Genomic DNA, 22534 nt, shown 5'->3' with positions numbered 1-22534 from the left:
GTTTTTGATCTATGAGTTTGATTGTACCTCTGGTGACGTGATGCAGGCCTAACTTGTAAACACCAACTCGGTGCTCACTTTTATTGATATTACTGTTTGTATTACATTTACTTTCATTCACGAATGTGACCTACCGAGTTAGACTATTTACCGGATTTGTAATAACATGAACAACACGACGGGTGCCACATGGCGAGCAGGATCTGCTTACCTTTTCGGGGCATCTGAAATCACCCCCAGTTTTTGATGGGGTTCGTGTTGATAATTAGTCTTTAGTTTTCTATGGTGTGTTCGTCTTTTTCTTTGTTAGCCATGACGTTGTCAGTTTATTTTCGATCTTTGAGTTTGACTGTCCCTCTGGTATCGTTCGCTCTTCTTATATATTCATTCTTCACATTCCATTAAACAACCCATTCAGCCTACACATATAATGACATCATTTTCATTAATTTGAAATCCGAATGACATCATACATTCCATAAATAGAATAGCAGTTGACTACAGTTATATAAAACACGTTCCTATCATGATTTCCTTGATAAAAAGTTACTGCTCACAAGGAAGCCATTAAACCAAGAGCTTCAAATGATGAAGTTGAAATCATCCCTTCGTAAATTTTACGGCCGCCATCATGAGTTGGTTGACCGTATGGAATAACCATTTCGCAGATGATATCGGATACGTTCTTTACGTCTTAACTACAATCCCCTTCGATTTTCATGAATGTGACCTACCGAATTAGACTATTTACCGGGTTTGTAATGAAATGAGTAACACGACGGGTGCCACATGTGGAACAGGATTTGCTCACCCTTCCGAAGCACATGAGATCACCCCAGTTTTTGGTGGAGTTCGTGTTGCTCAGTCTTTGCTTTTTTATGTTGTGTCATGTGTACTATTATTTTTCTGTTTGTCTTTTTTAGCGATGGCGTGGTCAGTTTGTTGTCGATCTATGAGTTTGGTTGTTCCTCTGGTATCTTTCGTCCCTCTTTTATGAACTCTTACTTACTACTGGAGAACTCTGAGACCACCCACGGTTGGATAGGGTTCTTGTTGTTCAGGTTTAAGTTTTCTGTGTTGTTTTTGTATTCTGTTTGGTGTTTCTTAGTCTTTTTTCTTTATTGCCACGGCGTTTTCTGTTTATCTTCGACTTTTAAATTTGGCATGTTTTATCTCTCTTATACTACACAAATTTAAAACATGTTAAACCCAGCAATATCTAAAGGCCAGTTCCAAGCAAGGAATCTGTAGACTTTGTTAGTCTTATATGTTGTTAGTGTTTGTTCTTTTCGGAGTTTATTGTGGCGTCCATTTTTTTCTTAACTAGTACACATAACCGTTTAGGAATAAGCTGACATTTCCAATTGTAGCTTTCGCTCATCAAACTGGACATAGTTGAATTATTTATCAATTAATTCGAATCTGTTGATATTTTAGTTGTTATGGTTTTCTAAATTTTAGATTAAAAAAAAATCCGTCCGGATGAATTTTATTGAAAACCGTAGTAAAATTATCCTCTAAATTGTGGTAAAACTCCAAGGAAAATTCAAAACGTAATAGCCTTCACGGGGTATATATCTCCCAATTGCTACGATATTCCCGTGCTTGCATTTCCTATCATGATTTTCTTGATAGAGGGTTACTGCTCACAAGGAAGCTATTAAACCAAGAGTTCCAAATGGTGAAGTTGAAATCATCCCTTCGTAAATTTTACGAACGCCATCACGAGTTGGTTGACCGGTATGGAATAACCGTTTCACAAATGATATCAAATATGTTCCTTACGTCGTAACTACAATCCCCTTCCCTTTCATGAATGTGACCTACCGAATTAGACTATTTACCGGATTTGTAATCACATAAGCAACACGACGGGTGCCATATGTGGAGCAGGATCTGCTTACCCTTCCGGAGCACCTGAGATCACCCTTAGTTTTTGGTGGGGTTCGTGTTGTTTATTCTTTAGTTTTTTATTTTGTGTCATGTGTACTATTGTTTTTCTGTTTGTCTTTTTCATTTTTAGCCATGGCGTTGTCAGTTTGTTTTAGATTTATGAGTTTGACTGTCCCTTTGGTATTTTTCGTCCCTCTCCTTCATTACATGGGAAACATTAAAGCTCAAACACCTCAATCGAATGAAATACGAATATTCCTGGCATGGTTCGGGCAAATCAATGGTTTTATAGCTAGCTATACAACATACTTGTATGACAGTCGCATATAACTATATCATGTAGACAACAATTTGCGAGCAACACAAACTGATAAATTTACACTGTGTCAAAGATTAAATTTATTTATCCAGTGTATGTTCACTTATTTTTATAAATATGTCATTTCAATATACATTGTATAGTGTGTCTTTCTATGTTGTGATTATACATAAATCGTTCAAGTAAGGGGACTGTACCTATTAAAACGTTAAAGCAACTGCATGTATTTGCACCTGTCTTTAGACAGGAACCTGATGTTCAGTGGTTGGCATTTGTTGCTGTGGCTCATGACTGTTTTTCGTTTCTCGTCTTTTTATATAGATTAGAGTTTTGTTTATTTTTTAATGGTTTTACACAAGTCATGCTTTGGGCCCTTTATAGCTTGCTGTTTGGTGTGAGCCAAGACTCCGTGTAACAAACAAATGATTATTTAGATGCAGAAAAACTAGAATGTAGACACTATATAAAACAAGAACTATCTTTAAAGAAGATATCCGACGTATTTAAATTTGAGTACAGTTTAAAACTATCACTTCGATAACATTCAGAAGCACAAAGATACCATTTAAATAATGTTTTCTCTGTTTGTGTTCAGTATTCTCGTTCCTCGTATCTTTCTATTTACATTCACCAAAACCCCGCGGAAATCTCACATGCGTAGGTGCGTTCTAAAAGTCATGTACGTTCGCACAACAAAGTTTACATTAAAAATTATATAAACAACTGTCACGGATGCAAAGAGCTATTCGAGACACAATTGTTTTAATAAAAATATAAATCTTTGTAAGATCTAGTTCAAATATTTATTGTTTTTCACTTGCTTTCCATCAAGATATAATTAACGAGACGTTTTTTCAAACACAACCAAATCACCCACCATGACAGCATTTTGTCCAATCACAGAAAGGATTTTCGAGCATGAGTATTCTGTTGCCATAGTGAAGCGTCCTTAAGTTCAAAGGGCACAAACCGAAACTAATAACGACTACGTCGGAAAAAGGCACATAAGAAAACACGAAAAACAAGAACACAGATAAATACAACATAGATCCCATTATTCCGCATCATTTTCCGATCGTAAAACCAATCAGTTAGCGATAACATATGTTTTCCAGGAAACTTTCTTATCGAGTTAGTAAATATTTTCGACAGACTGTATTTAACTGTTGACGTTATATTTGAATAAAAATTGTCATTTCAGCTTTTAAAAAATGTGAACATTAGTTTATACAGTTCAAAGTAGTTTTTTTTTGTATCAAAAGGATGTTCTACTTATTTAGTCTTTGTCCTTTTTTTCATTAAAACTCATCGTCATTTTATAGATATAGGAAGATGTGGTATGAATACCAATGGGACAACACTCCATCAAAGTCACAATTTGTAAAAAGGAAACCATTATGAATCAAAGTTCGACCGTAAACACAGAGCCTTGGCACACACTGAAAGGCAAGCTATAAAGGGCCCATAATAAATCGAGTGAAATCCTTCAACCAGGAAAACCGACTGCCTAATCTATATAAAATAACGAGAAACGAGAAACACTTTTTTAGTAACACCATAAACAAACAACTACATGTACCACTGATGTGTAGCTACGAATGGTTTGCCTTTCGCGATTTATATTTTAAATATTTCTCAAAAAGGTTTCTTTATTTTTCGTTAATTTTTTTATATAAATAAGGCCGTTAGTTTTCTCGTTTGAATTGTTTTACATTGTCATTTCGACGCCTTTTATATCTGACTATGCGGTATGGGTTTTTCTCATTGTTGAAGGCCGTATGGTGACATATAGTTGTTAATTTCTGTGTCATGTTGGTCTCTTGTAGTCAGTTGTCTCATTGGCAATCATACCACATCTTCTTTTTTTTATTCTATAGTTGAGGACCACTTACAAAAAGGTTTATTAAATGCTTCAGTATGTTGTTTATTTTCGTCCAAATTTCAATATATAGGGACTTAAAAATTAAGATAAAGATGAAAAAACGGAAATAAAGTCTCGTTCAAACAAGTGGTTTGTAAAGGGGAGGATCCACATAATTACATTGAAAACAAATGGTAGGAAAGAAACGAGACGAGACCACTTATAATATACTTCCTGCTTCGGAAAACAGTTATTAGCTTTATTTAAAGTAAAACCAAACAAAAGACAAACAAAAACAAAAAAATTACGATATGAACATCATGAAAGTAATTTTTATCGGTATCAATGGATTTCTACTGATTCTATCATTTGTTTCAGGTGGGTAATTTTTGCAACCTCGTATTTTAAAACCATTCTCTTTAAAATTTGATTTTGGAAAATATATTGCTGCTATTGACAAAACATTGCGTAAAAGTAAGAGAACAAGTCATTAAAAAAATTGACAACTAAAAACGGAATTTAGGGACAAGGGTTTGAAGATGCAAGAAACTGATTTTTAGTTTAGAAAAATCAGGAGCACAAGCAAACTAAGTTACGATAGACTGTCTCTACATTTAAAAATGTTCAATTGTAACCCACAAAGTTATTGTAATCAAATCATAATTGTTACGTTTCAAGATGTACAGTAAAACAAGCAAATAGAAACTAAATAAAGAGAGAAATATTTCTACATATTATTTTGAATTAATAAATCAATATTTACAAAAAAAAAGAGCCGCTAGATACTAATTGGAAATTAAAAAACAATTCTGAATTGACATCATAAAATGATGAATCCGATACCCTTCTGGAGTTAACTTTCATCAGGAACGAACAAAGCCAAATATTTAAAATTCAAAGATCATGATGATGTTAACGAACCGGAACTGTTTCAGACCTATATGAACAAATTCTTCAAAGATTAACTTTACATGAGTAAGTTGAAACCTTAGTTTCATTATAATTTAAAAATCTATAAACAGACAGGTTTATAAAAGTGTGTCACAAATTATGTCTGTACTGATATACTAACCACTGCGCTGATGAGAACTTGGAGTTTATACGAGATCCTCATTTGTGATTGTGATCTTTATTTATCTCTTCGATCTACGAATTTTAAACATCGGTAAAAGGCTGTCAGCTCATTATATCGTATTTCTCATCTCAAGACTATTTCTCCTCTTAAAACCTGGGTATACTATTTCCCTCATTGTCTGTGTTTTAGATTCTGTTGGTGTTGTCATTTTTAATATAAAATTTCTGGTTGTGTAAATTTAATTTCTTTATGTTTTGGGGTTGTTGTTTTTTGTCTGTTTCTTTAAATAACAGCACTAAATTCGTAATTACAAATGTATCACTGTGAGTGTTATAAAAAAAGAACACTTGAATTGAAAAAAAATGGTTTAAACATTAAAAAAGAAAAGAAAAGAAGACTTGTCATGTCTATGAGCATGTTGATCATGAACTGATAAAATAACAAGTTGTTTCTGAGAGGGGTTCAGGTATTATAATTGGTTTTGATAATGAATAAATTGTGCGTTGACATCAAAAGAAAATGAAATAGAGTACAGGGCAACATCATAATGACAAGTCTTAAAAAGTACACTTACAAAAAAACTGAACTCCGAAGAAAATTCAAAACAGAAATTCCGTAATTACATGGCTAAACCAAAATCTAAAACACATCAAACAGATGGATAACTACTGTTAAATAATTGAATTGGTACAGGCATTTTTTATGAAGACAATGGTGGATTAAACCTTGTTTAAACAATTCCATTATAATGAGTATCAATAGATTAAAATGAGTTATGAAATCACTTTTTTTTTTGTTGCATATTTCGAATTTTAAATCGACATAAAAAAGTTGTAAAGGGTAATAATAAATAGCAATTTTTTTTTATGTTTACAGGTCGACTGTTGAAACCAAAGATATCTTTTGACAAATACCCGTTTGTTGGCGAGCGTGTACATTTTAAATGCAATTTATTTAAAGAACGTAACAACAGTTTTACTTATTACTACGGAGATGAACACTCTCGATATAATTATTTAGATGTCACTCTTTCGGATAAAGGAAAGAAAGTATCTTGCCAATCAACCAACCGAAAAGGCGTAAAATCGAATTTCAGTAACGTGCTGACATTGGATCCACATTGTGAGTTTTCATTTGTATACGAATGTTGATTTTTAGGTAAATGTATTACAATATATAAAATGGACAATTTCATCCTGGTATCTATGATGAGTTTTTCCATAATTCGTGATTAATGCAAGTGCGCACTGCACAGTCATTAAAGAAATTTATACCTTAGAGTTTTGGTAGAAGAGTTCCAATATAAAACTAGCTTAATATACCATTTCCTCTTGGATGTATGTGTGCCAAGTCAGGAATGTGACCATTCAAAAATATAGAAGAATTTTTTTTTTTAGAAAAAAACGATTGTACATAAGAAGCATGCCCTTATCATAATTCACTGATTCAAAAAGTACTAGTATTATGGGCAAATTATTTTTAAATGTCTGTAGGATCTATCTCTTCAATAATAAGGCTTGAATATTTTTCATGAAACCAAAACCCATCATCCCATTCTGATAACATGCGATAGGAACATTATTTTTTTTTCAAATTCCTCAATATTCAAAACACATCTACATTTCAATCTTTTTATTTGTCGTGTGTTTGTACTTGATTTTAGTATCTATGACAATAACCTTTTATTTGTCGTGTGTTTGTACTTGATTTTAGTATCTATGACAATAACCTTTTATTTGTCGTGTGTTTGTACTTGATTTTAGTATCTATGACAATAACCTTTTATTCGTCGTGTGTTTGTACTTGATTTTAGTATCTATGACAATAACCTTTTATTTGTCGTGTGTTTGTACTTGATTTTAGTATCTATGACAATAACGTGTTTTCATTATTGCAAAAGTTTAATTTATTGATATGTTGGTTTGATAAAACAATACAGTTAAATGTTAACTTATTATTGAAGGACAAGCAGAGAGACTTGACAACCACTTCCTTTGATCTTTTGGATAACTGTCTCATTGGCAATTATATCACATCTACTTATTTTATATTGGTACTTATGGAAGTGTGATGAAAATTAAACTAGAGTATCACTTCCTGTTTTACCGCTAGTTTGTATCTGTGATCAGTATGATCAACACAAGTGTTATCACACGAACTGTCTTGTTAGCGTACTATAATTATCTACAATTGATATAAATAGATTAATAGAGGAAGAATATGAATAAAAAGATAAAGTACCATCTTCTTATGAAAAAAAATGTTTTGAAAAGATATGCATGATAAGTGCATCGTGCAAAGAAACCATCAGAATCTCCAGTGAACGGAATACAAAAGACTTGATTCAGTTTGGCCTCCTTCCTGTTATGATTATAGCATCTATGATGAATCTTGTGTAGACTCCCTGCTAACGTAACTAATGCACTAAGTTTTTAAGTTTGTATCGTTCATATCAAAGAATAGCGTACAGCGAAAATTACTAATTAATTTATGTTTGGAATCCACTGTTACAAACCCTCATTCAAACCAATACAAAATTACAGCTATAATTTCCGATATTACAAGTCACAGACTTTTCAAGCCAGTCCGCATTGGCAAAGATGAAAAAGAGAAAAGATCTTTCCTTAATCTTTCCTTTGCCAACAAAGGTATCGATGGCGTCAACTTAGCCAATATCCTTCATCATAAATTAGTTCTATCGAAAATACCTCCTTATTTCAAAGACCAGTCTGTACCAGTCATTTCTTATACCTATACCAAACCTATTGCAACTAAAATTTTCAATTACAAATACGTTTTGCAGGATCTCGATATTGACGACTTCAAGTCTAAACCTCCTGATTGCACTTGTGCTAGTTCCCAATTCACATATAATCCTGCTGGCCACGTTATTACCGGTGACCTCAACATTGTTAATGACACTTCTCTACGAAATGTGTTATCGAAAGGTCCGAAATATCGTGAGCCTAAATCCATCAATTGGAAATACAACTTTAAAATTTTGATGGATTCAGTTGAGGATTATGCCAGGCAATGGGCTAAGCGCGAGAAAGTAGACGTAGACACTCTTTCCGAATGGATTAAGGCAGTGAGGTCGTTGATACAAATCAGAATTAAGAAACTGAATGGATCTATCAATGCCCATGCTACGTCAATCTTTAAAAACCCAAATGTTGCAAAACACCTATCCTACCTCCATGACAAATATGTTGTTGTCCCCGCAGATAAAGCCCAAAACAACATCGTTTTTGTATGTAAAACTCATTACATTAACTGCTTGATAAACGAATTAGGTATTGACAATTCACTTGGAAACTCAACATATACCCTCACGACACTTACCAAAGAGGAAATCCTGGATAATCATAGGTCTGTTCTGTGTTCCTTTGGAATTTCAACCAAAGATGAAGAACTGGATCTGCCATCACTGTATTGGATACCTAAACTACATAAGTGTCCTTACAAACAACGGTATATTACTGGGTCTTCCAAGTGCTCCACGAAACCTCTTTCTAAATTATTAACATCTATTTTATCAGCAATCAAAGACGGGCTTCAAAGTTATTGTGAAACTGCCTATTCTAGAGGTGGCGTGAATCAGATGTGGATACTTAAAAATTCCAAAGATCTTTTAGAGTACATACAATCTAACTCTCTTTCATCTTGTAACAGTATTAAAACATTTGACTTTTCTACTCTTCACACTAGTATTCCACATTCCAAACTAAAAGACAAATTGAAAGAGTTGGTTTTGCTTTGCTTCGTAAAAAAGAATGGCCAACGTAGATACAAGTATCTTGTCTTAGGGAGGGATAAATCCTACTTTGTAAAGGATCACTCTGATTCGAACAAAAAATTCTCTGAAACTGATATTATCAAGATGCTTGATTTCTTGATTGACAACATATTTGTTACGTTCGGAGGACGTGTTTTTCAACAGACTGTCGGCATTCCAATGGGAACAAACTGTGCCCCTCTACTTGCCGACTTGTTTCTTTATTATTATGAGGCTGACTTCATGCAGGAACTTCTTAGGAAGAAAGATAAGAAGTTAGCTATATCCGTTAACTCTACTTTTCGCTATATAGATGATGTTCTTTCACTAAATAATTCAAAATTTGGCGACTATTTGGAACGCATCTATCCAATTGAGCTAGAGATAAAGGATACTACAGATACAGTTAAGTCGGCCTCATATCTTGACTTACATCTAGAAATTGACAATGAGGGTCGGTTGAAAACAAAACTTTACGACAAAAGAGATGATTTCAGCTTTCCAATTGTGAACTTTCCATTTCTAAGTAGCAACATTCCAGCAGCACCTGCATACGGGGTATATATCTCCCAATTGATACGATATTCCCGTGCTTGCATTTCCTATCATGATTTTCTTGATAGAGGGTTGCTGCTCACAAGGAAGCTATTAAACCAAGAGTTCCAAATGATGAAGTTGAAATCATCCCTTCGTAAATTTTACGGACGCCATCACGAGTTGGTTGACCGTTATGGAATAAGCGTTTCACAAATGACATCGGATATGTTCCTTACGTCGTAACTACAATCCCCTTCCTTTTCATGAATGTGACCTACCGAATTAGACTATTTACTGGATTTGTTATCACATAAGCAACACGACGGGTGCCGCATGTGGAGCAGGATCTGCTTACCCTTCCGGAGCACCTGAGATCACCCCTAGTTTTTTGGTGGGGTTCGTATTGTTTATTCTTTAGTTTTCTATGTTGTGTCGTGTGTGCTGTTTTTTGTTTGTCTTTTTCATTTTTAGCCATGACGTTGTCAGTTTGTTTTAGATTTATGAGTTTGACTGTCCCTTTGGTATCTTTCGTCTCTCTTTTAATTAAAAAGCACAGACGATATAACATATATGAAATGAATTTTCAATGAAATCGTCAACATGGTCAATAATATGTGTCATTTTTTTTTCTCGCAAAAAGAACCTTATTTTTCCCCTGGCCTCAAGGTAGATTAGCGAAAGCTAATTGAGTCACCCTCTTTAAATAAAGTCGTTACTTACTTACTTACTTATCGTGCAGACCCTGCAAAAAACTGGCAAGATGACAAATTACAGTTTTCAGTGGGGTGTGTGTTGCTTAGTCTTTAGTTTTCTATGTTGTGTCTTGTGTAATATTGTTTGTCTGTTGGTCTTTTTCTTTTTTAGCCGTGGCAATGTCAGTTGATTTTTTATCCATGAGTTTGACTGTCCCTCTGGTATTTTTCGTCCCTCTTTTAAAGCACTGATCCTGTTTTTAAATGTTTATCATAATGAGTTAACTACATCCATTCCCTTTCCATACGTTAACTTCGACTGTTAATTATAAACAGGGTGGCAACAACGCAACAAATATAATAGAACCTACCATTGGTTATCTAGAGTTTTATGCTTTATTTACAGATGGACCGGAAGACGTTCAGATATCTCCTACATGGAATGTTTACAATGTGACTGAACATGACAGACTCTCTCTTATGTGTTCAGCAAAGTGTTATCCAGGTTGCCACTTTTCCTGGACGGACATACAAGGGCAGAAAACTTACCAAGGGTATAATCTTATTATCAACAAAGTGAAACGATTAAACGGTGGACTGTATAGATGCCACGCCAATCACACGGAAGTAACCACAAAAACCAAAGTGAAAGATATTACTATCAACGTTCTCTGTGAGTAAAGACTTTTCATATACTAAATAGAAATAATTTTCAAACGCTACTCCTTCAGATTCAAATATAGTCAAATAATAGAAACGTTTGTGGTGTAAATTTCTTGAGTAGACCTTGGGTTGAAGTCATAACAATTGCTCAGTGCTCGGAGCACAAAAATCATGCTCGAAACATGAAATCCGGTATTTTGATTCGTTAATTCTTGAGTCTGAGTACAAAAATCGTGCTCGAAAGTTCTATGACCGCAAGGCCTTATCTTCATCAGGTACCAAGTGTTTGAGAAGGCTGAACAGTAGTCAACACTTCGGTTTGACAGGAATATCATGTATATGGTCATATTTATAAATTTACTGTTTGCAAAAGTATGAATTATTCGAAATTTTAAGGATTTTCTTATACTAGGCATAGATTACCTAAACCGTATTTGGCACTACTTTTTTGGAATTGTGTGACCTCAATGCTCTTCAACTTTATACTTGTTTGGTGTTTTAACTATTTTGATATGGACGATATTGGTGAGTCTTGTGTAGACGAAATGCGCTTTGATAACTATTATTACTTCTTTACAGAAATATAACATGATGTTATTTCACTTCCACTTCTGAAACAGTGCACTAATTTCTTACTTTTAGTATCATACATTGTACAAATGTATATATATAATGTTACGAGTTGTATAAATATCTCCAGATTAATAAGATTTTAATTATTTTCATTTTGTCAGATTCACCAAAATTCAATGATTACATCATGTTTAACGCTAACTATACAACGTCAAAGAGATATACGTTCACGGAAGGCACGTTGAGTTTTAAAGTTATTATCAACGGCAATCCTAAATCCTGCATAGAAATGTACAGTTCAGACTTAAACACAAAGACAGCTGCACAATTCTCTAGCAACGGGGTCTATTACAGCATAGGACTTCCTCACATGTCATGTGAAAACACAGGCAACTATACATTAGTAGCAAGTAATGGTATTGGTATGAGTTCCAACATGACAGTACAGCTAACTATACTCTGTAAGTTTACATTGACACTTTTCACTTTCAGTGCATTAGTAACATATAACATACAATACATCCACAAAATTTAATTTAGATAACATAACATGTAATCCTCATGATCATGCAATGACATAACGCTTACTGACTTATTTTTTAATTTTCTATGTTGTGTCATGTGTACTGTTGTTTGTCTGTTTGTCTTTTTCATTTTTAGCCATGGCGTTGCCAGTTTATTTTCGATTTAAGAGTTTGGCTGTCCCTATGGTATCTTTTGTCCCGCTTTTACTTGTATTCTGTTTTTATTTTACAGCTGGTCACCTTTTACCCCTTTTTAATATAAAAAAAAAAAAAACAAAAAAAAAAAACAATCATATCTTTATACATAGGTGTTCCAGTCAAAACTAATTATCATGCTAATTCAGACACATTCTTTTAAGTAATTTCGAATTCCAGTTAAAACAAAAGAGGGACGAAAGATACTAGAGGGACATTCAAACTCAAAGAACGAAAATAAACTGACTAGTTAAAACTCATAGAGATGAGTACAGATGAGCTTAATTACCGAACAATTGTAAACTTAAACGGGTTCTAGTTATCATTATTCAAAGTTCCCACTTCGGTACTGACATGATTTATGACAACCTTTTTAAACATTTTCGTTCATAAAATTAAAACAAAACTAAGGTTTCAACCCCCTCAGGGAAATTCAACAAAAGAAGACGGATTTGACTTCTTTTGTTTGTTCTTTTCGGTCCTCCTTTTACTGTTTCAGTTTTAATAATCTTTAGCTTTCAAAAAAAAGCCTTTGAACGGTTCTGTTGAAGATAATTCCAGAAAAGCGCTTCGGACGCATGAAAGTTATAAAGTTTTTTTTTTTTTTTTTTTTTTTAAATCTTAAAAGCATTCATTTTATTAAATCTTAAAAGCATTCAAAGACTTTAAGTGTTTAAGAATTGGTGATCATAATGCCACCCGTTTCCGCTCAGCGGGTTTTAAACTGTGTAATATTCTGTCTCACTTGCGGTTCTCTTTTTAGCAAGTACATTTTACTTCTTTATGTTTGTAAGATGTGTAGAATGTTGTTTGACTAGTTATTTTCTTTGGTTATGTATCATGCCTCTCCTCTTTCCGATATGTATTGTAGTTATTATGTTTAACTACATATATTTGTTAAGACATTTTATTTCAAAAATATCCTTTCAAAGATCATTAAGAATATATTAATATAATATTCAATATTAATTCAGTTCTATTCCAACTTTCCCTGAGACCTAGATTGAACTGAAATTGTCCACAAAAAAAAATACGAAAAAGTATGCAAATGTAAATTCAAATTATTGCGGCGTATCTGCTTACTCTTCCTGATCACCTGAAATCATCGCCTGTGTTCGTGTTGCCCAGTCTTTCTTTGTAATCAATTTTATTTTTCTCTTTATGTTTATATTTTATAAACACATCTTGTAACTAACCCGTGTTTGTCTCTTTTAATCAATGCTTTGATTGTTTCAAGCGACAACTGTTGGATCTAAAAACAAAACTGTTATAGTTACAAATCTTATATTGATTTGGTTTTAAAGGCAAGCCTAAAAAACTTCTTATTGCTCCGGACGATACACATACTGAACTTGGACAAGAATGGATTGTGCAGTTATCTGTTGTATCTAATCCAAAACCAAACGTCACATGGGTCAACAGTACCAGCAATCTATGGGAACTGATAGAGATGAAGGATTTCAGATTCAAATTTACTTCAGTTGTAAAGGCTAGCCAGCTGTCAGATTATGGAGTGTATGGAGTAAAAATCTGTAACACTATTGGATGTATCACAGAATATGTCGTTTTACAACCAAAAGGTAAAGAGACAATCGAAATTTCAGGTATGCATGCAATTAAATATACCTGGGGATAAGTATCACAAAATATGTCGTTTTACAACCAAAAGATTAATGGAATAAAACGGAATTTCAGGTATGCAGATTAAATATGCCGAGGGATAAGTATCACAACATTGATCAAATCGAGTAATGTTTAAAGCGACATTATAAAGTTTAGATCCAAAGAAATGACAATTCGAAGGAATAATATGTCGAAGTCATCGAAAAACAAAATTGTACCATATTACAATGATTGATTTATAGATGATGAACTTGGATTACAACCGGTTATCAGATCAAAGGATCCTGGATATGACATTCAAATTCATACATCTTGTTCTGCGCACGTTTAGATTGGTTTGAAGATTCCCATTTAATAAATATATTTGGGAGCGGGGAAGATTGGTTTTGGGAATGCATATTATATAATAATAACTATGAAAAAATATCACGATTTTCGAAAGCAGTTAATAATTTAAATTCAAATCCGCGCAAAAATAGTATGAAAAACTCACAAAAAGTGGAAATAAATATACGTAAAAAACATTCCCAACGAAATTATAATGGTCGTCCCCTTATTGGGGCGATCCCGAAAAAAAGCAAACAGTAACATATATCCTAAGTATCAAAGTAAGAATGGAGAAATTTCACATAGTATGTGTGTTTGTTTTGTCCACACGTTGTTCTCAATATAATGGAATTCTAAGCGACTGCCATGCAAGTGAAAGGTATAGCTGGCTATAAAAACCGGTTTATTCCATCATTTTCTACATAAAAAGACTATACCAAGTTAGGAATATGACAGTGGTTATCCATTCGTTTGATGTGTTTGAGATTTTGATTTTGCCATTTGTTTATGGACTTTTCGTTTTGAAGTTCGGTATTTTGGCACACTGTTTAGCATTCTCCAAGTGTTTTTAATAATTTGGCTTCACTTTTTCAGAAACGATGGATTATTTAGTGTATGCAGTTTCTGGTGGTGGAGCAGCACTGTTCTTAATATGTATAGTCACGTGCTGGTTTTGCTGTAGAAAAAAACGACAGCAAAATAAAGCAATAAATGAGCAGCCTAAAAACAAAGCAATAAATGAGCAGCCTAAAAACAAAGCAATAAATGAGCAGCATAAAAACAAAGCAATAAATGAACAGGCTAAAAACAAAGCAACAAATAAGCAGACTAAAAACAAAGCTATACAGGAGCAGCCTAAAATCAAAGCTATAAAAGAGCAGCCTAAAATCAAAGCTATAAATGAGCAGCCTAAAAACAAAGCAATTGTTCAGCAGCCTAAAAACAAAGCAATCAATCAACGGCCTAAAACCAAAGCAACCAATCAACAGCCTAAAAACAAAGCAACCAATGAGAAGCCTAAAAACAAAGCAATCTATCAGCAGCCTAAAAACATCCCAGAAAATGGTGATCACGAAGATGTTGAACATTTATACGATGATATAAGCACTAGCTATTTCCCGAGTGTACATTACCGTAATTCAGAACATGAAGACACCAACGCATATACTAATCCTGGATATGTAAACTTACAACAGCCAAAGCAAGAGGTGGATAATCGTCATAACAAAAACGAGTCATCGGCAAGAAAATATGTGAACATAAAATAGTAAAAACCGTTGTTTAGCAGTTTAAGCTATTTAGTCACACACACTATTTCAACTATTTTGTATTCGTTGTTCTATCTTTTTTGTACAATTTAAATGTGTCAAATGTATTTTTTTCTTATTATTTTTTTTTTATCGTTTAGTAGTAGTTTACATTTAAAAGACAAGACAATGTCGTTAAAACAAATCTGAAAGAAAACCTGCAGAATTACAAATGGTATATGGTATGATTGCCATAATATGAAAAGCCCAGAAATGACAAATGCAAAACGATTCAAATGAAAAAACTGACGGTCTAACTTATGTAAAAAAATAATGAACGAAAAACAAATATGATAGAAAGCTACAAACGACAACCACTGAATTACAGGCTCCTGGCTTGGGCCAGTCAAAACTGAATGAGACGGGTTTCAACGAGTTAGATGTCTCCCAAACCTCCTCCTTACATGGAAAAGAGGTGCAGCAGCACAACAATAGAACACACAATATAAAACAATTAACGAATAACAAATATGATAGGTAACATCAAACAAAACCACATCTCATCTACAGGCTCCAGACTTAGGATATGGGCATATAGAATGTGTCTGTAAGTGATAAATTTTTGCCCTAAAATTGGACAGTGTATTAGGTAGTGAGGTATAGCACAACATTATAACAACCCTCCTCCTTACTAGGAAAAGAGGTGCCGCAGAACAACACAATTACAAACAATAAACGAATAACAATTATGATATACAACACCAAACAACAACCACATCTCATATACAGGCCCCATACTTAGGTAGGACAGGGGCATATAGAATATCTTTGTTAGTGCTAAATTTTCGCCCTAAACTCGGACATTGCATGGTATATTGGTACAGCACAACAATATAACAATCTGAAAAAAATAGGATGGAATGCTCTTCAACTTCATACTTTATTTGGCCTTTTCAACATTTTGGATTCGAGCGTCACTGGTGAGTCTTTTGTAGACGAAACGCGCGTCTGGCGTAAATATGAAATTTTAATCCTGGTATCTATGATGAGTTTATGAATAGTTTTACACTTTATTTATTTTGTATTAATTTCTCTAAATTTAGCTAAATAAAAATATGAAAAATTGTATTTTTTCATTATACATTTTTGGTTTGTATATATAGAGCATATCAATGAAAACCCCAAACCATTAACATAAAATAAATATAGAGTTCAACATTCAATCTAAAACGATAGACAAGACCAGTATCACATGGCAAGATCTAAATTGATTATTGGTGGCCGACAATATCTAAAGATAAAAGAATCGAGGAAGAAAAGTCTCCTTCGTCTTTGAAGGAATATTCATTCTATGATTATTGCTTCTGAAAACGCTATATAAAGAAAAGATTGTTAGCAAAAACATATTATCAGCTGTTATTTATTTTCTTCAATTATATATTTATTTCAATCAGTGCTGAGAATTTTTTTGAAAATTTTACGAATCCGCAAGTACAAATTTGTCCATAACAATTCGGGACATTGCATTATGCGTTTCCTTCAAATCATAAGAGAAACCAAATTTAAAATAGAAGGCGTTCTTTTCTGCACAAACTTTCACATGAAATAGTTTATTTGTCTCACTTTTTAGTTTATTTGTCTGTCACGGTTTAGTTTATTTGTCTGTCACTTTTTAGTTTATTCAAAGTTGAGACACAATGGCTATGAATGTTGGAAGTTGCATTATTGAATAAAGGATGCGATTGGCCATGAATTGTATTTTATTTTAACATTTTCCCGTTGAAAACAATACTTATCCACTTTTGTTTAAAATTGCTCGTTAATATTTTTTTTTTTTTATTAATTTTTAAATTTGATTATCTCGAATGAACCAATGTTTTCTTTATGTTTTTATTATCTCCCTTCCCTCGATAGATTTATTTGTGTTAATATGTGGCAAACCTATTATTTAAACTGTATACTAATAAATATCGTACCAATTACCAAATCAGGAATATGACAGTTGTTATCCATTTGTTCGATGTGTTTGAGCTTTTGATTTTGACATTTGATTAGGGACTTTCCGTTTTGAATTTTCCTCAGAGGTCAGTATTTTTGTGATTTTACTTTTTTTTATACCATACATAAGATAATTCCTGATAATTCTTATAGAGTAAAATATTAAAGACGAACACATGCGTAGTGATCTGGAAAGAAATGTTTGTGTCCAGGATAGCACAATTCAAGGTTTTTTAACGACCTTGACCAATGGGGATCTTGGACGGTCGGTATCTCGAATATCCTCTGTTTGATGCTCTGTTATGACTATGGTCATGGCTGCAGATTAATGTTAAGTATACAGGGACATGATTTCGAATTTAAAGTGGATCTTGTAGGAATTGCCATGAGGATCCTTTGTAGTAATCCGCTCGCGAATACATCATAACCATCAGTCAGAATTATTAATATTAGGTATTTAGACCACAATGGGGATCAATGTGCATTTATCTCCTACAATTTACTGTAGGACTGAAAGGAACAGATTTAGAATAGATGAATTATCTTTTTTTCAAGTAATTGAATAGATTTGTCATACAATTTTAAGTTCTTACTTTTAGAAGAATTAATAAAAGAACAGTTATCGTCGGCAACAATAGAAGTGTAGGACATAAAAAAAAGTTCTACTTTTAAATTTGTTCTAGTCGTGACCTAAACTATATTTCCTGTTCATTTAATAGAGAAAAGTCAATCTAAATAAGCGTAGTTCTCTGATTTCATGAATTATAATGAAATCAGAGTGTCTGTATTTTAATTAGATTGAGAGAAAAGGCATTGTACATAACATTTGTGTACTTTATATTTCAATTTTAAAACTTATTTTAATTGCTAGATGTGGCATGTGGTGATGTGTTAAGCTGACTAACGTCAAACTGTTTGATAAAATAGTTATGATTTTACGGTTAATTTTGTCATGCGATCAGAAACAAATGCATATGTATGCCCTCAATGCTTAAAGTCCTTAAGCTTAATCGAGAACTGATCAGGCTCATGGTCGTCCTGACATGGATGATTATTACACTTTCAACCAATGAATACTCATATATAAAAAAAGAAGATGTGGTATGATTGCCAATTAAACAACTGTCCACAAGAGACCAAAATGACACAAATAAACAGCTATAGGTCACCGTACGGCCTTCGACAATGAGCAAAGACCATACCGCATTGTCAGCTATAAAAGGCCCCGATATGACAATGTAAAACAATTCGAACGAGAAAACTAACGGCCTTATTTATATAAAAAAAAAAAATGAACGAAAAACAAATATGACTGTCCATTAAATAAGTCAAGAGGTAAATCGCCTCGATTCTATGTGCTTGCATTTCCTATCATGATTTTCTTGATAGAGGGTTGCTGCTCACAAGGAAGCTATTAAACCAAGAGTTTCAAATGGTTAAGTTCAAATCATCCCTTCGTAAATTTTACGGACGCCATCACGAGTTGGTTGACCGTTATGGAATAAACGTTTCACAAATGATATCGGATATGTTCCTTTCGTCGTTACTACAATCCCCTTCCCTTTCATGAATGTGACCTACCGAATTAGACTATTTACTGGATTTGTTATCACATAAGCAACACGACGGGTGCCATATGTAGAGCAGGATCTGCTTACCCTTCCGGAGCACCTGAGATCACCCCTAGATTTTTGTTGGGGTTCGTGTTTTTTTATTCTTTAGTTTTCTATGTTGTGTCATGTGTGCTATTATTTGTTTGTCTTTTTCATTTTCAGCCATGGCGTTGTCAGTTTGTTTTAGATTTATGAGTTTGACTGTCTCTTTGGTATCTTTCGTCCCTCTTTTCTAAATAAAAAGAGAAACCAACGTCAAATTTGCCAATGGACAAACAGATATAGCAATGAAATTCGTGACTTTTACAGGAACTAATACAACATCTTCTTATATCTAAATGATAATAATCCGGAAATAAAGCAGTTTGTTTAGAAGTTGTTGTATTTTTTAACATCAATTTTGTTTTGGTTGGGGGTTAGAGATCACAGCTTAAAAAGGCAACAGTAGTATACCGCTGCTCCATAAAACCAAGGAGTAAACAAAGACTCAAAAAACCAAAGGACATTTACAACAACAGTTATAAAAAATAAATAAGAAACAACACGAACTCAACTAAAAACCGAGAGTAAAATCAGGTGCATAAAGGCAACAGTAGTATACTACTGGTCAATAAAGGCAACAGTAATATACCGCTGCTAAAAAAGGCAATAGTAGCAAACCGCTGATAATTAAAGGCAACAGTAGTATACTGATGTTCAATAAAGGCAACAGTAGTATACCGTTGCTCAAAAGTAATAAATCGAATTTGAGATAATAAATCTTGGTAACAAATAAACACCGATGGAAATACACCAACTATAAGAGGAAAACAACGGAATAACATAAACACGGAAATACAACAGACACAAATCATAGCATACATAGAAACGGAGTATTTGATAAAAAATGTCATATTCCTGACTTAGAATAGAGCATTTAAAAAAATGGTGGGTTGAACCTGGTTTTATAGCTAGCTTAAGTCCCACTTAGTATGACAATTTCGAAACGTGTTATGAAGGAGGTTGGGGATTACAGCAAACCAGGTTAAGACAAAACAAGCACGTTTAACTTTAATGAATGTTGAATATCCATATGAATAGTAAAAGAAAGGCGAAAGATATCCGAGGGACATTCAAACTCGTAGATCAAAACTAAACCGACAATGCCATGGCTAAAAGAAAAAGAAAAGGTCAAATAGAAAAACAGTCGTAAACCAGACAAAATATAGAACACTGAAGACTAAGCAACATACATCCCACCAAAACTGAGTGTGATCACAGGTGCTCCGAAAGGGTAAGTTTCGATAAAAAAAAATCACTTCAGATGTTCATCATTTAAACAATAAATGATTGCTGGTAATAAGGTTAACCAAGGTTCACGTATGGCTTAATTCAAATCATTTTTCAATTCCAATTTACCAACACATATACGGCAAAATAAAAAATTTACTCAAATTTTTAAATTTTCCTCAGGCTGTAAAAGCGCAAAGTCTATGGATGACTGGTTGTAATGATAAGCACATTATTCAAATTTTAAACTTTCCCATCTATGGTTTGGTTTGATTGATTTATTAATGTTTGTCGGTTAATGTCACTACAAATTTAACACACAGGCACTGTAGTTTTTCTGGTTTCATGTACACTTTATTACACTTGTATCGAAATAATCACATAAAACCAATTACTAGTACCTATGGAGGACATATTTCATACCAACTAGATGTCCCAATGTAAAGGAGACGAAAATATGAGAAACATAATTATATCGCACCATTAAATCAGGTGAGAAAGGTGAAAGGTCAATGAGACAACTATCCACTTAACTTTAATTGAGATGAATGTAAGCAACTATAGGCAACAGTACAGCCTTCAAAAATGAGTTAAAAAAAGGTATAGTCAGCTATAAGAGAGCACGACCTGAAAAATATGCTACAATTCAAATATAATCTAACGACAAATCAATTTACGAAAAAAAATATATGACAGACACTAATCAAGGACAAACACAATTTGAAGGTGCCACTCCCTCTCTCCCTCCACCTTGACATGGGACAGTTGTGTAACAGTGCAACATAAGAACAAAATATCAAATCAGTTGAAAATGACTTAACTTCTCAGGTCGGCAAAAAGATATATTTTGTTGTAAGTTTGGATTCTTGACTTATTAAAGTTAAATGAAACGGGTATGTATTAATCAGAAACAACATTCATGTGTCATTGATGCATGTTGTAAAGAGGCATATTACGTAAATGGTGTCAGACATATAACCGTCTGCTCAAGTATTATTTTCTATACCAGACATATTGTATTAATAATATCACATTCTCCTGGAAAGGCTGTCATATATTTTAATCAAGCAAGCAGTACAGATAATATATATTCTAATACAATCTCTCGATAGAGCTAAGTTATAAAAAAATAAAATGTCATGCACTGTTTGTGGGTGTGGGTGTTTACATCAAGTTAAACAAAAATTATTGAAGATACTATTGATAGGAAGACAGTGTCAATTGTACCAATTAGTGACACATTATAATGTCAACACAATTAACGGTGTTCAATTCCCTTTGTCAGACATGTGCTGATTAATAATTTACGTTTTCTAGGAAAAGTTGTCAGATTAGGTTCTGGTTTATGTTTAAATATCATCATTATAGAAAGAGAGACAAAAGAACATCTAGATAAATCACAACATCACGAATGCAAGGTCCGCAAAAAAAAAAGTAACAATAAGAAGATACAGAGTATAAGTTCATAAAAAAGAGACTACAGCCCGACCATAGAGCAGACAACAGCTGAAGGCCAATAATTTTCTTGATCTAATCTTTGGTATTTTCTGTGTTTTTGTTTTTGTTGTTGTTGGTTTTTTAATGGAATAGTAAGCAGATGTTAAGTTCGTAAGTACATTTATGCTGCCTGAAAACAAACATTTTCATAATAAGTAAACAGAATAAATTGCATTAATCCTTAAAGGGGCACTAGCTGTCAAATTCATGGTTACCGATTTGACTGAAATTCTAGTTTTGATTAATAACAATGTAAAACATTTATTCATATCATAAACAGTCTAAAATGAGCAATTTACATAGCATATGGTCGAGACTACGTAGCTTCGTTTCGTGTGTCTTTTAGTCTAGCTGCAATCTAATTAATTATCGAGTTTGGCCTCCAAATTCTTCCGACGACCATATAAGTGATATAAACATAAAAAAAGATATAAATAGATAAGTGGATATTTCTATGTTTGTTTAATTTATATTAAAGATTAAAAATATATGTTAATCATCCTTTTTACCTGTATAAGAATGTTGTATTTTTTTTGGATCAAAAAAGTCAATTAAATGATTTACCTCTGTTTCATTTTCAATGTTGACATTCTTTTCCTTTAAATAACTATACACACACAATGCACGTGTAATCAATCACTAGCAAAGGGATTGAATTGAAATTCAGATGAATACGGATTTAATGAGGTCGAATTATTCACTTGCAAGTGAATAATAAATTATCAATGTTTCTTTGCTTATTTTGACAAAATTAACCCATACTGGCTGCTAAAAGCGAATTAGTATTTCACTATTTCACTTTCGTAAATGATTGAACAAAAAATATCATATATTATACTTTTTTTTATATATC

The 22534-nt window shown here is 33.2% G+C and overlaps 1 protein-coding gene across 1 annotated transcript; it reads left to right on the top strand.

Annotated features, from left to right (window-relative positions):
* The first annotated feature begins 4370 nt into the window (after positions 1-4370).
* On the top strand, positions 4371-16428 carry LOC143078662 (uncharacterized). The gene is made up of 6 exons (XM_076253538.1): positions 4371-4451; positions 6025-6270; positions 10559-10825; positions 11550-11849; positions 13412-13687; positions 14652-16428. The coding sequence occupies exons 1-6, from the start codon at positions 4385-4387 to the stop codon at positions 15323-15325; spliced, it is 1830 nt and encodes a 609-aa protein (XP_076109653.1). The 5' UTR covers positions 4371-4384; the 3' UTR covers positions 15326-16428.
* Positions 16429-22534: the final 6106 nt, after the last annotated feature.

The sequence above is a fragment of the Mytilus galloprovincialis genome, chromosome 6 (assembly GCF_965363235.1).
Source record: "Mytilus galloprovincialis chromosome 6, xbMytGall1.hap1.1, whole genome shotgun sequence".
NCBI lineage: Eukaryota > Metazoa > Mollusca > Bivalvia > Mytilida > Mytilidae > Mytilus > Mytilus galloprovincialis.
The sequence above is the reverse complement of the archived record's forward strand: the minus strand, read 5'-3'. Positions and strand labels throughout refer to the sequence as shown.

Bases quoted from the DNA above. Each gene is read 5' to 3' on its own strand.
- LOC143078662 (XM_076253538.1), top strand. From the start codon at position 4,385: ATGAACATCATGAAAGTAATTTTTATCGGTATCAATGGATTTCTACTG. The intron at 4,452-6,024 runs GTGGGTAATTTT...TTATGTTTACAG, and splicing joins GATTCTATCATTTGTTTCAG to GTCGACTGTTGAAACCAAAG. The intron at 10,826-11,549 runs GTGAGTAAAGAC...TCATTTTGTCAG, and splicing joins TATTACTATCAACGTTCTCT to ATTCACCAAAATTCAATGAT.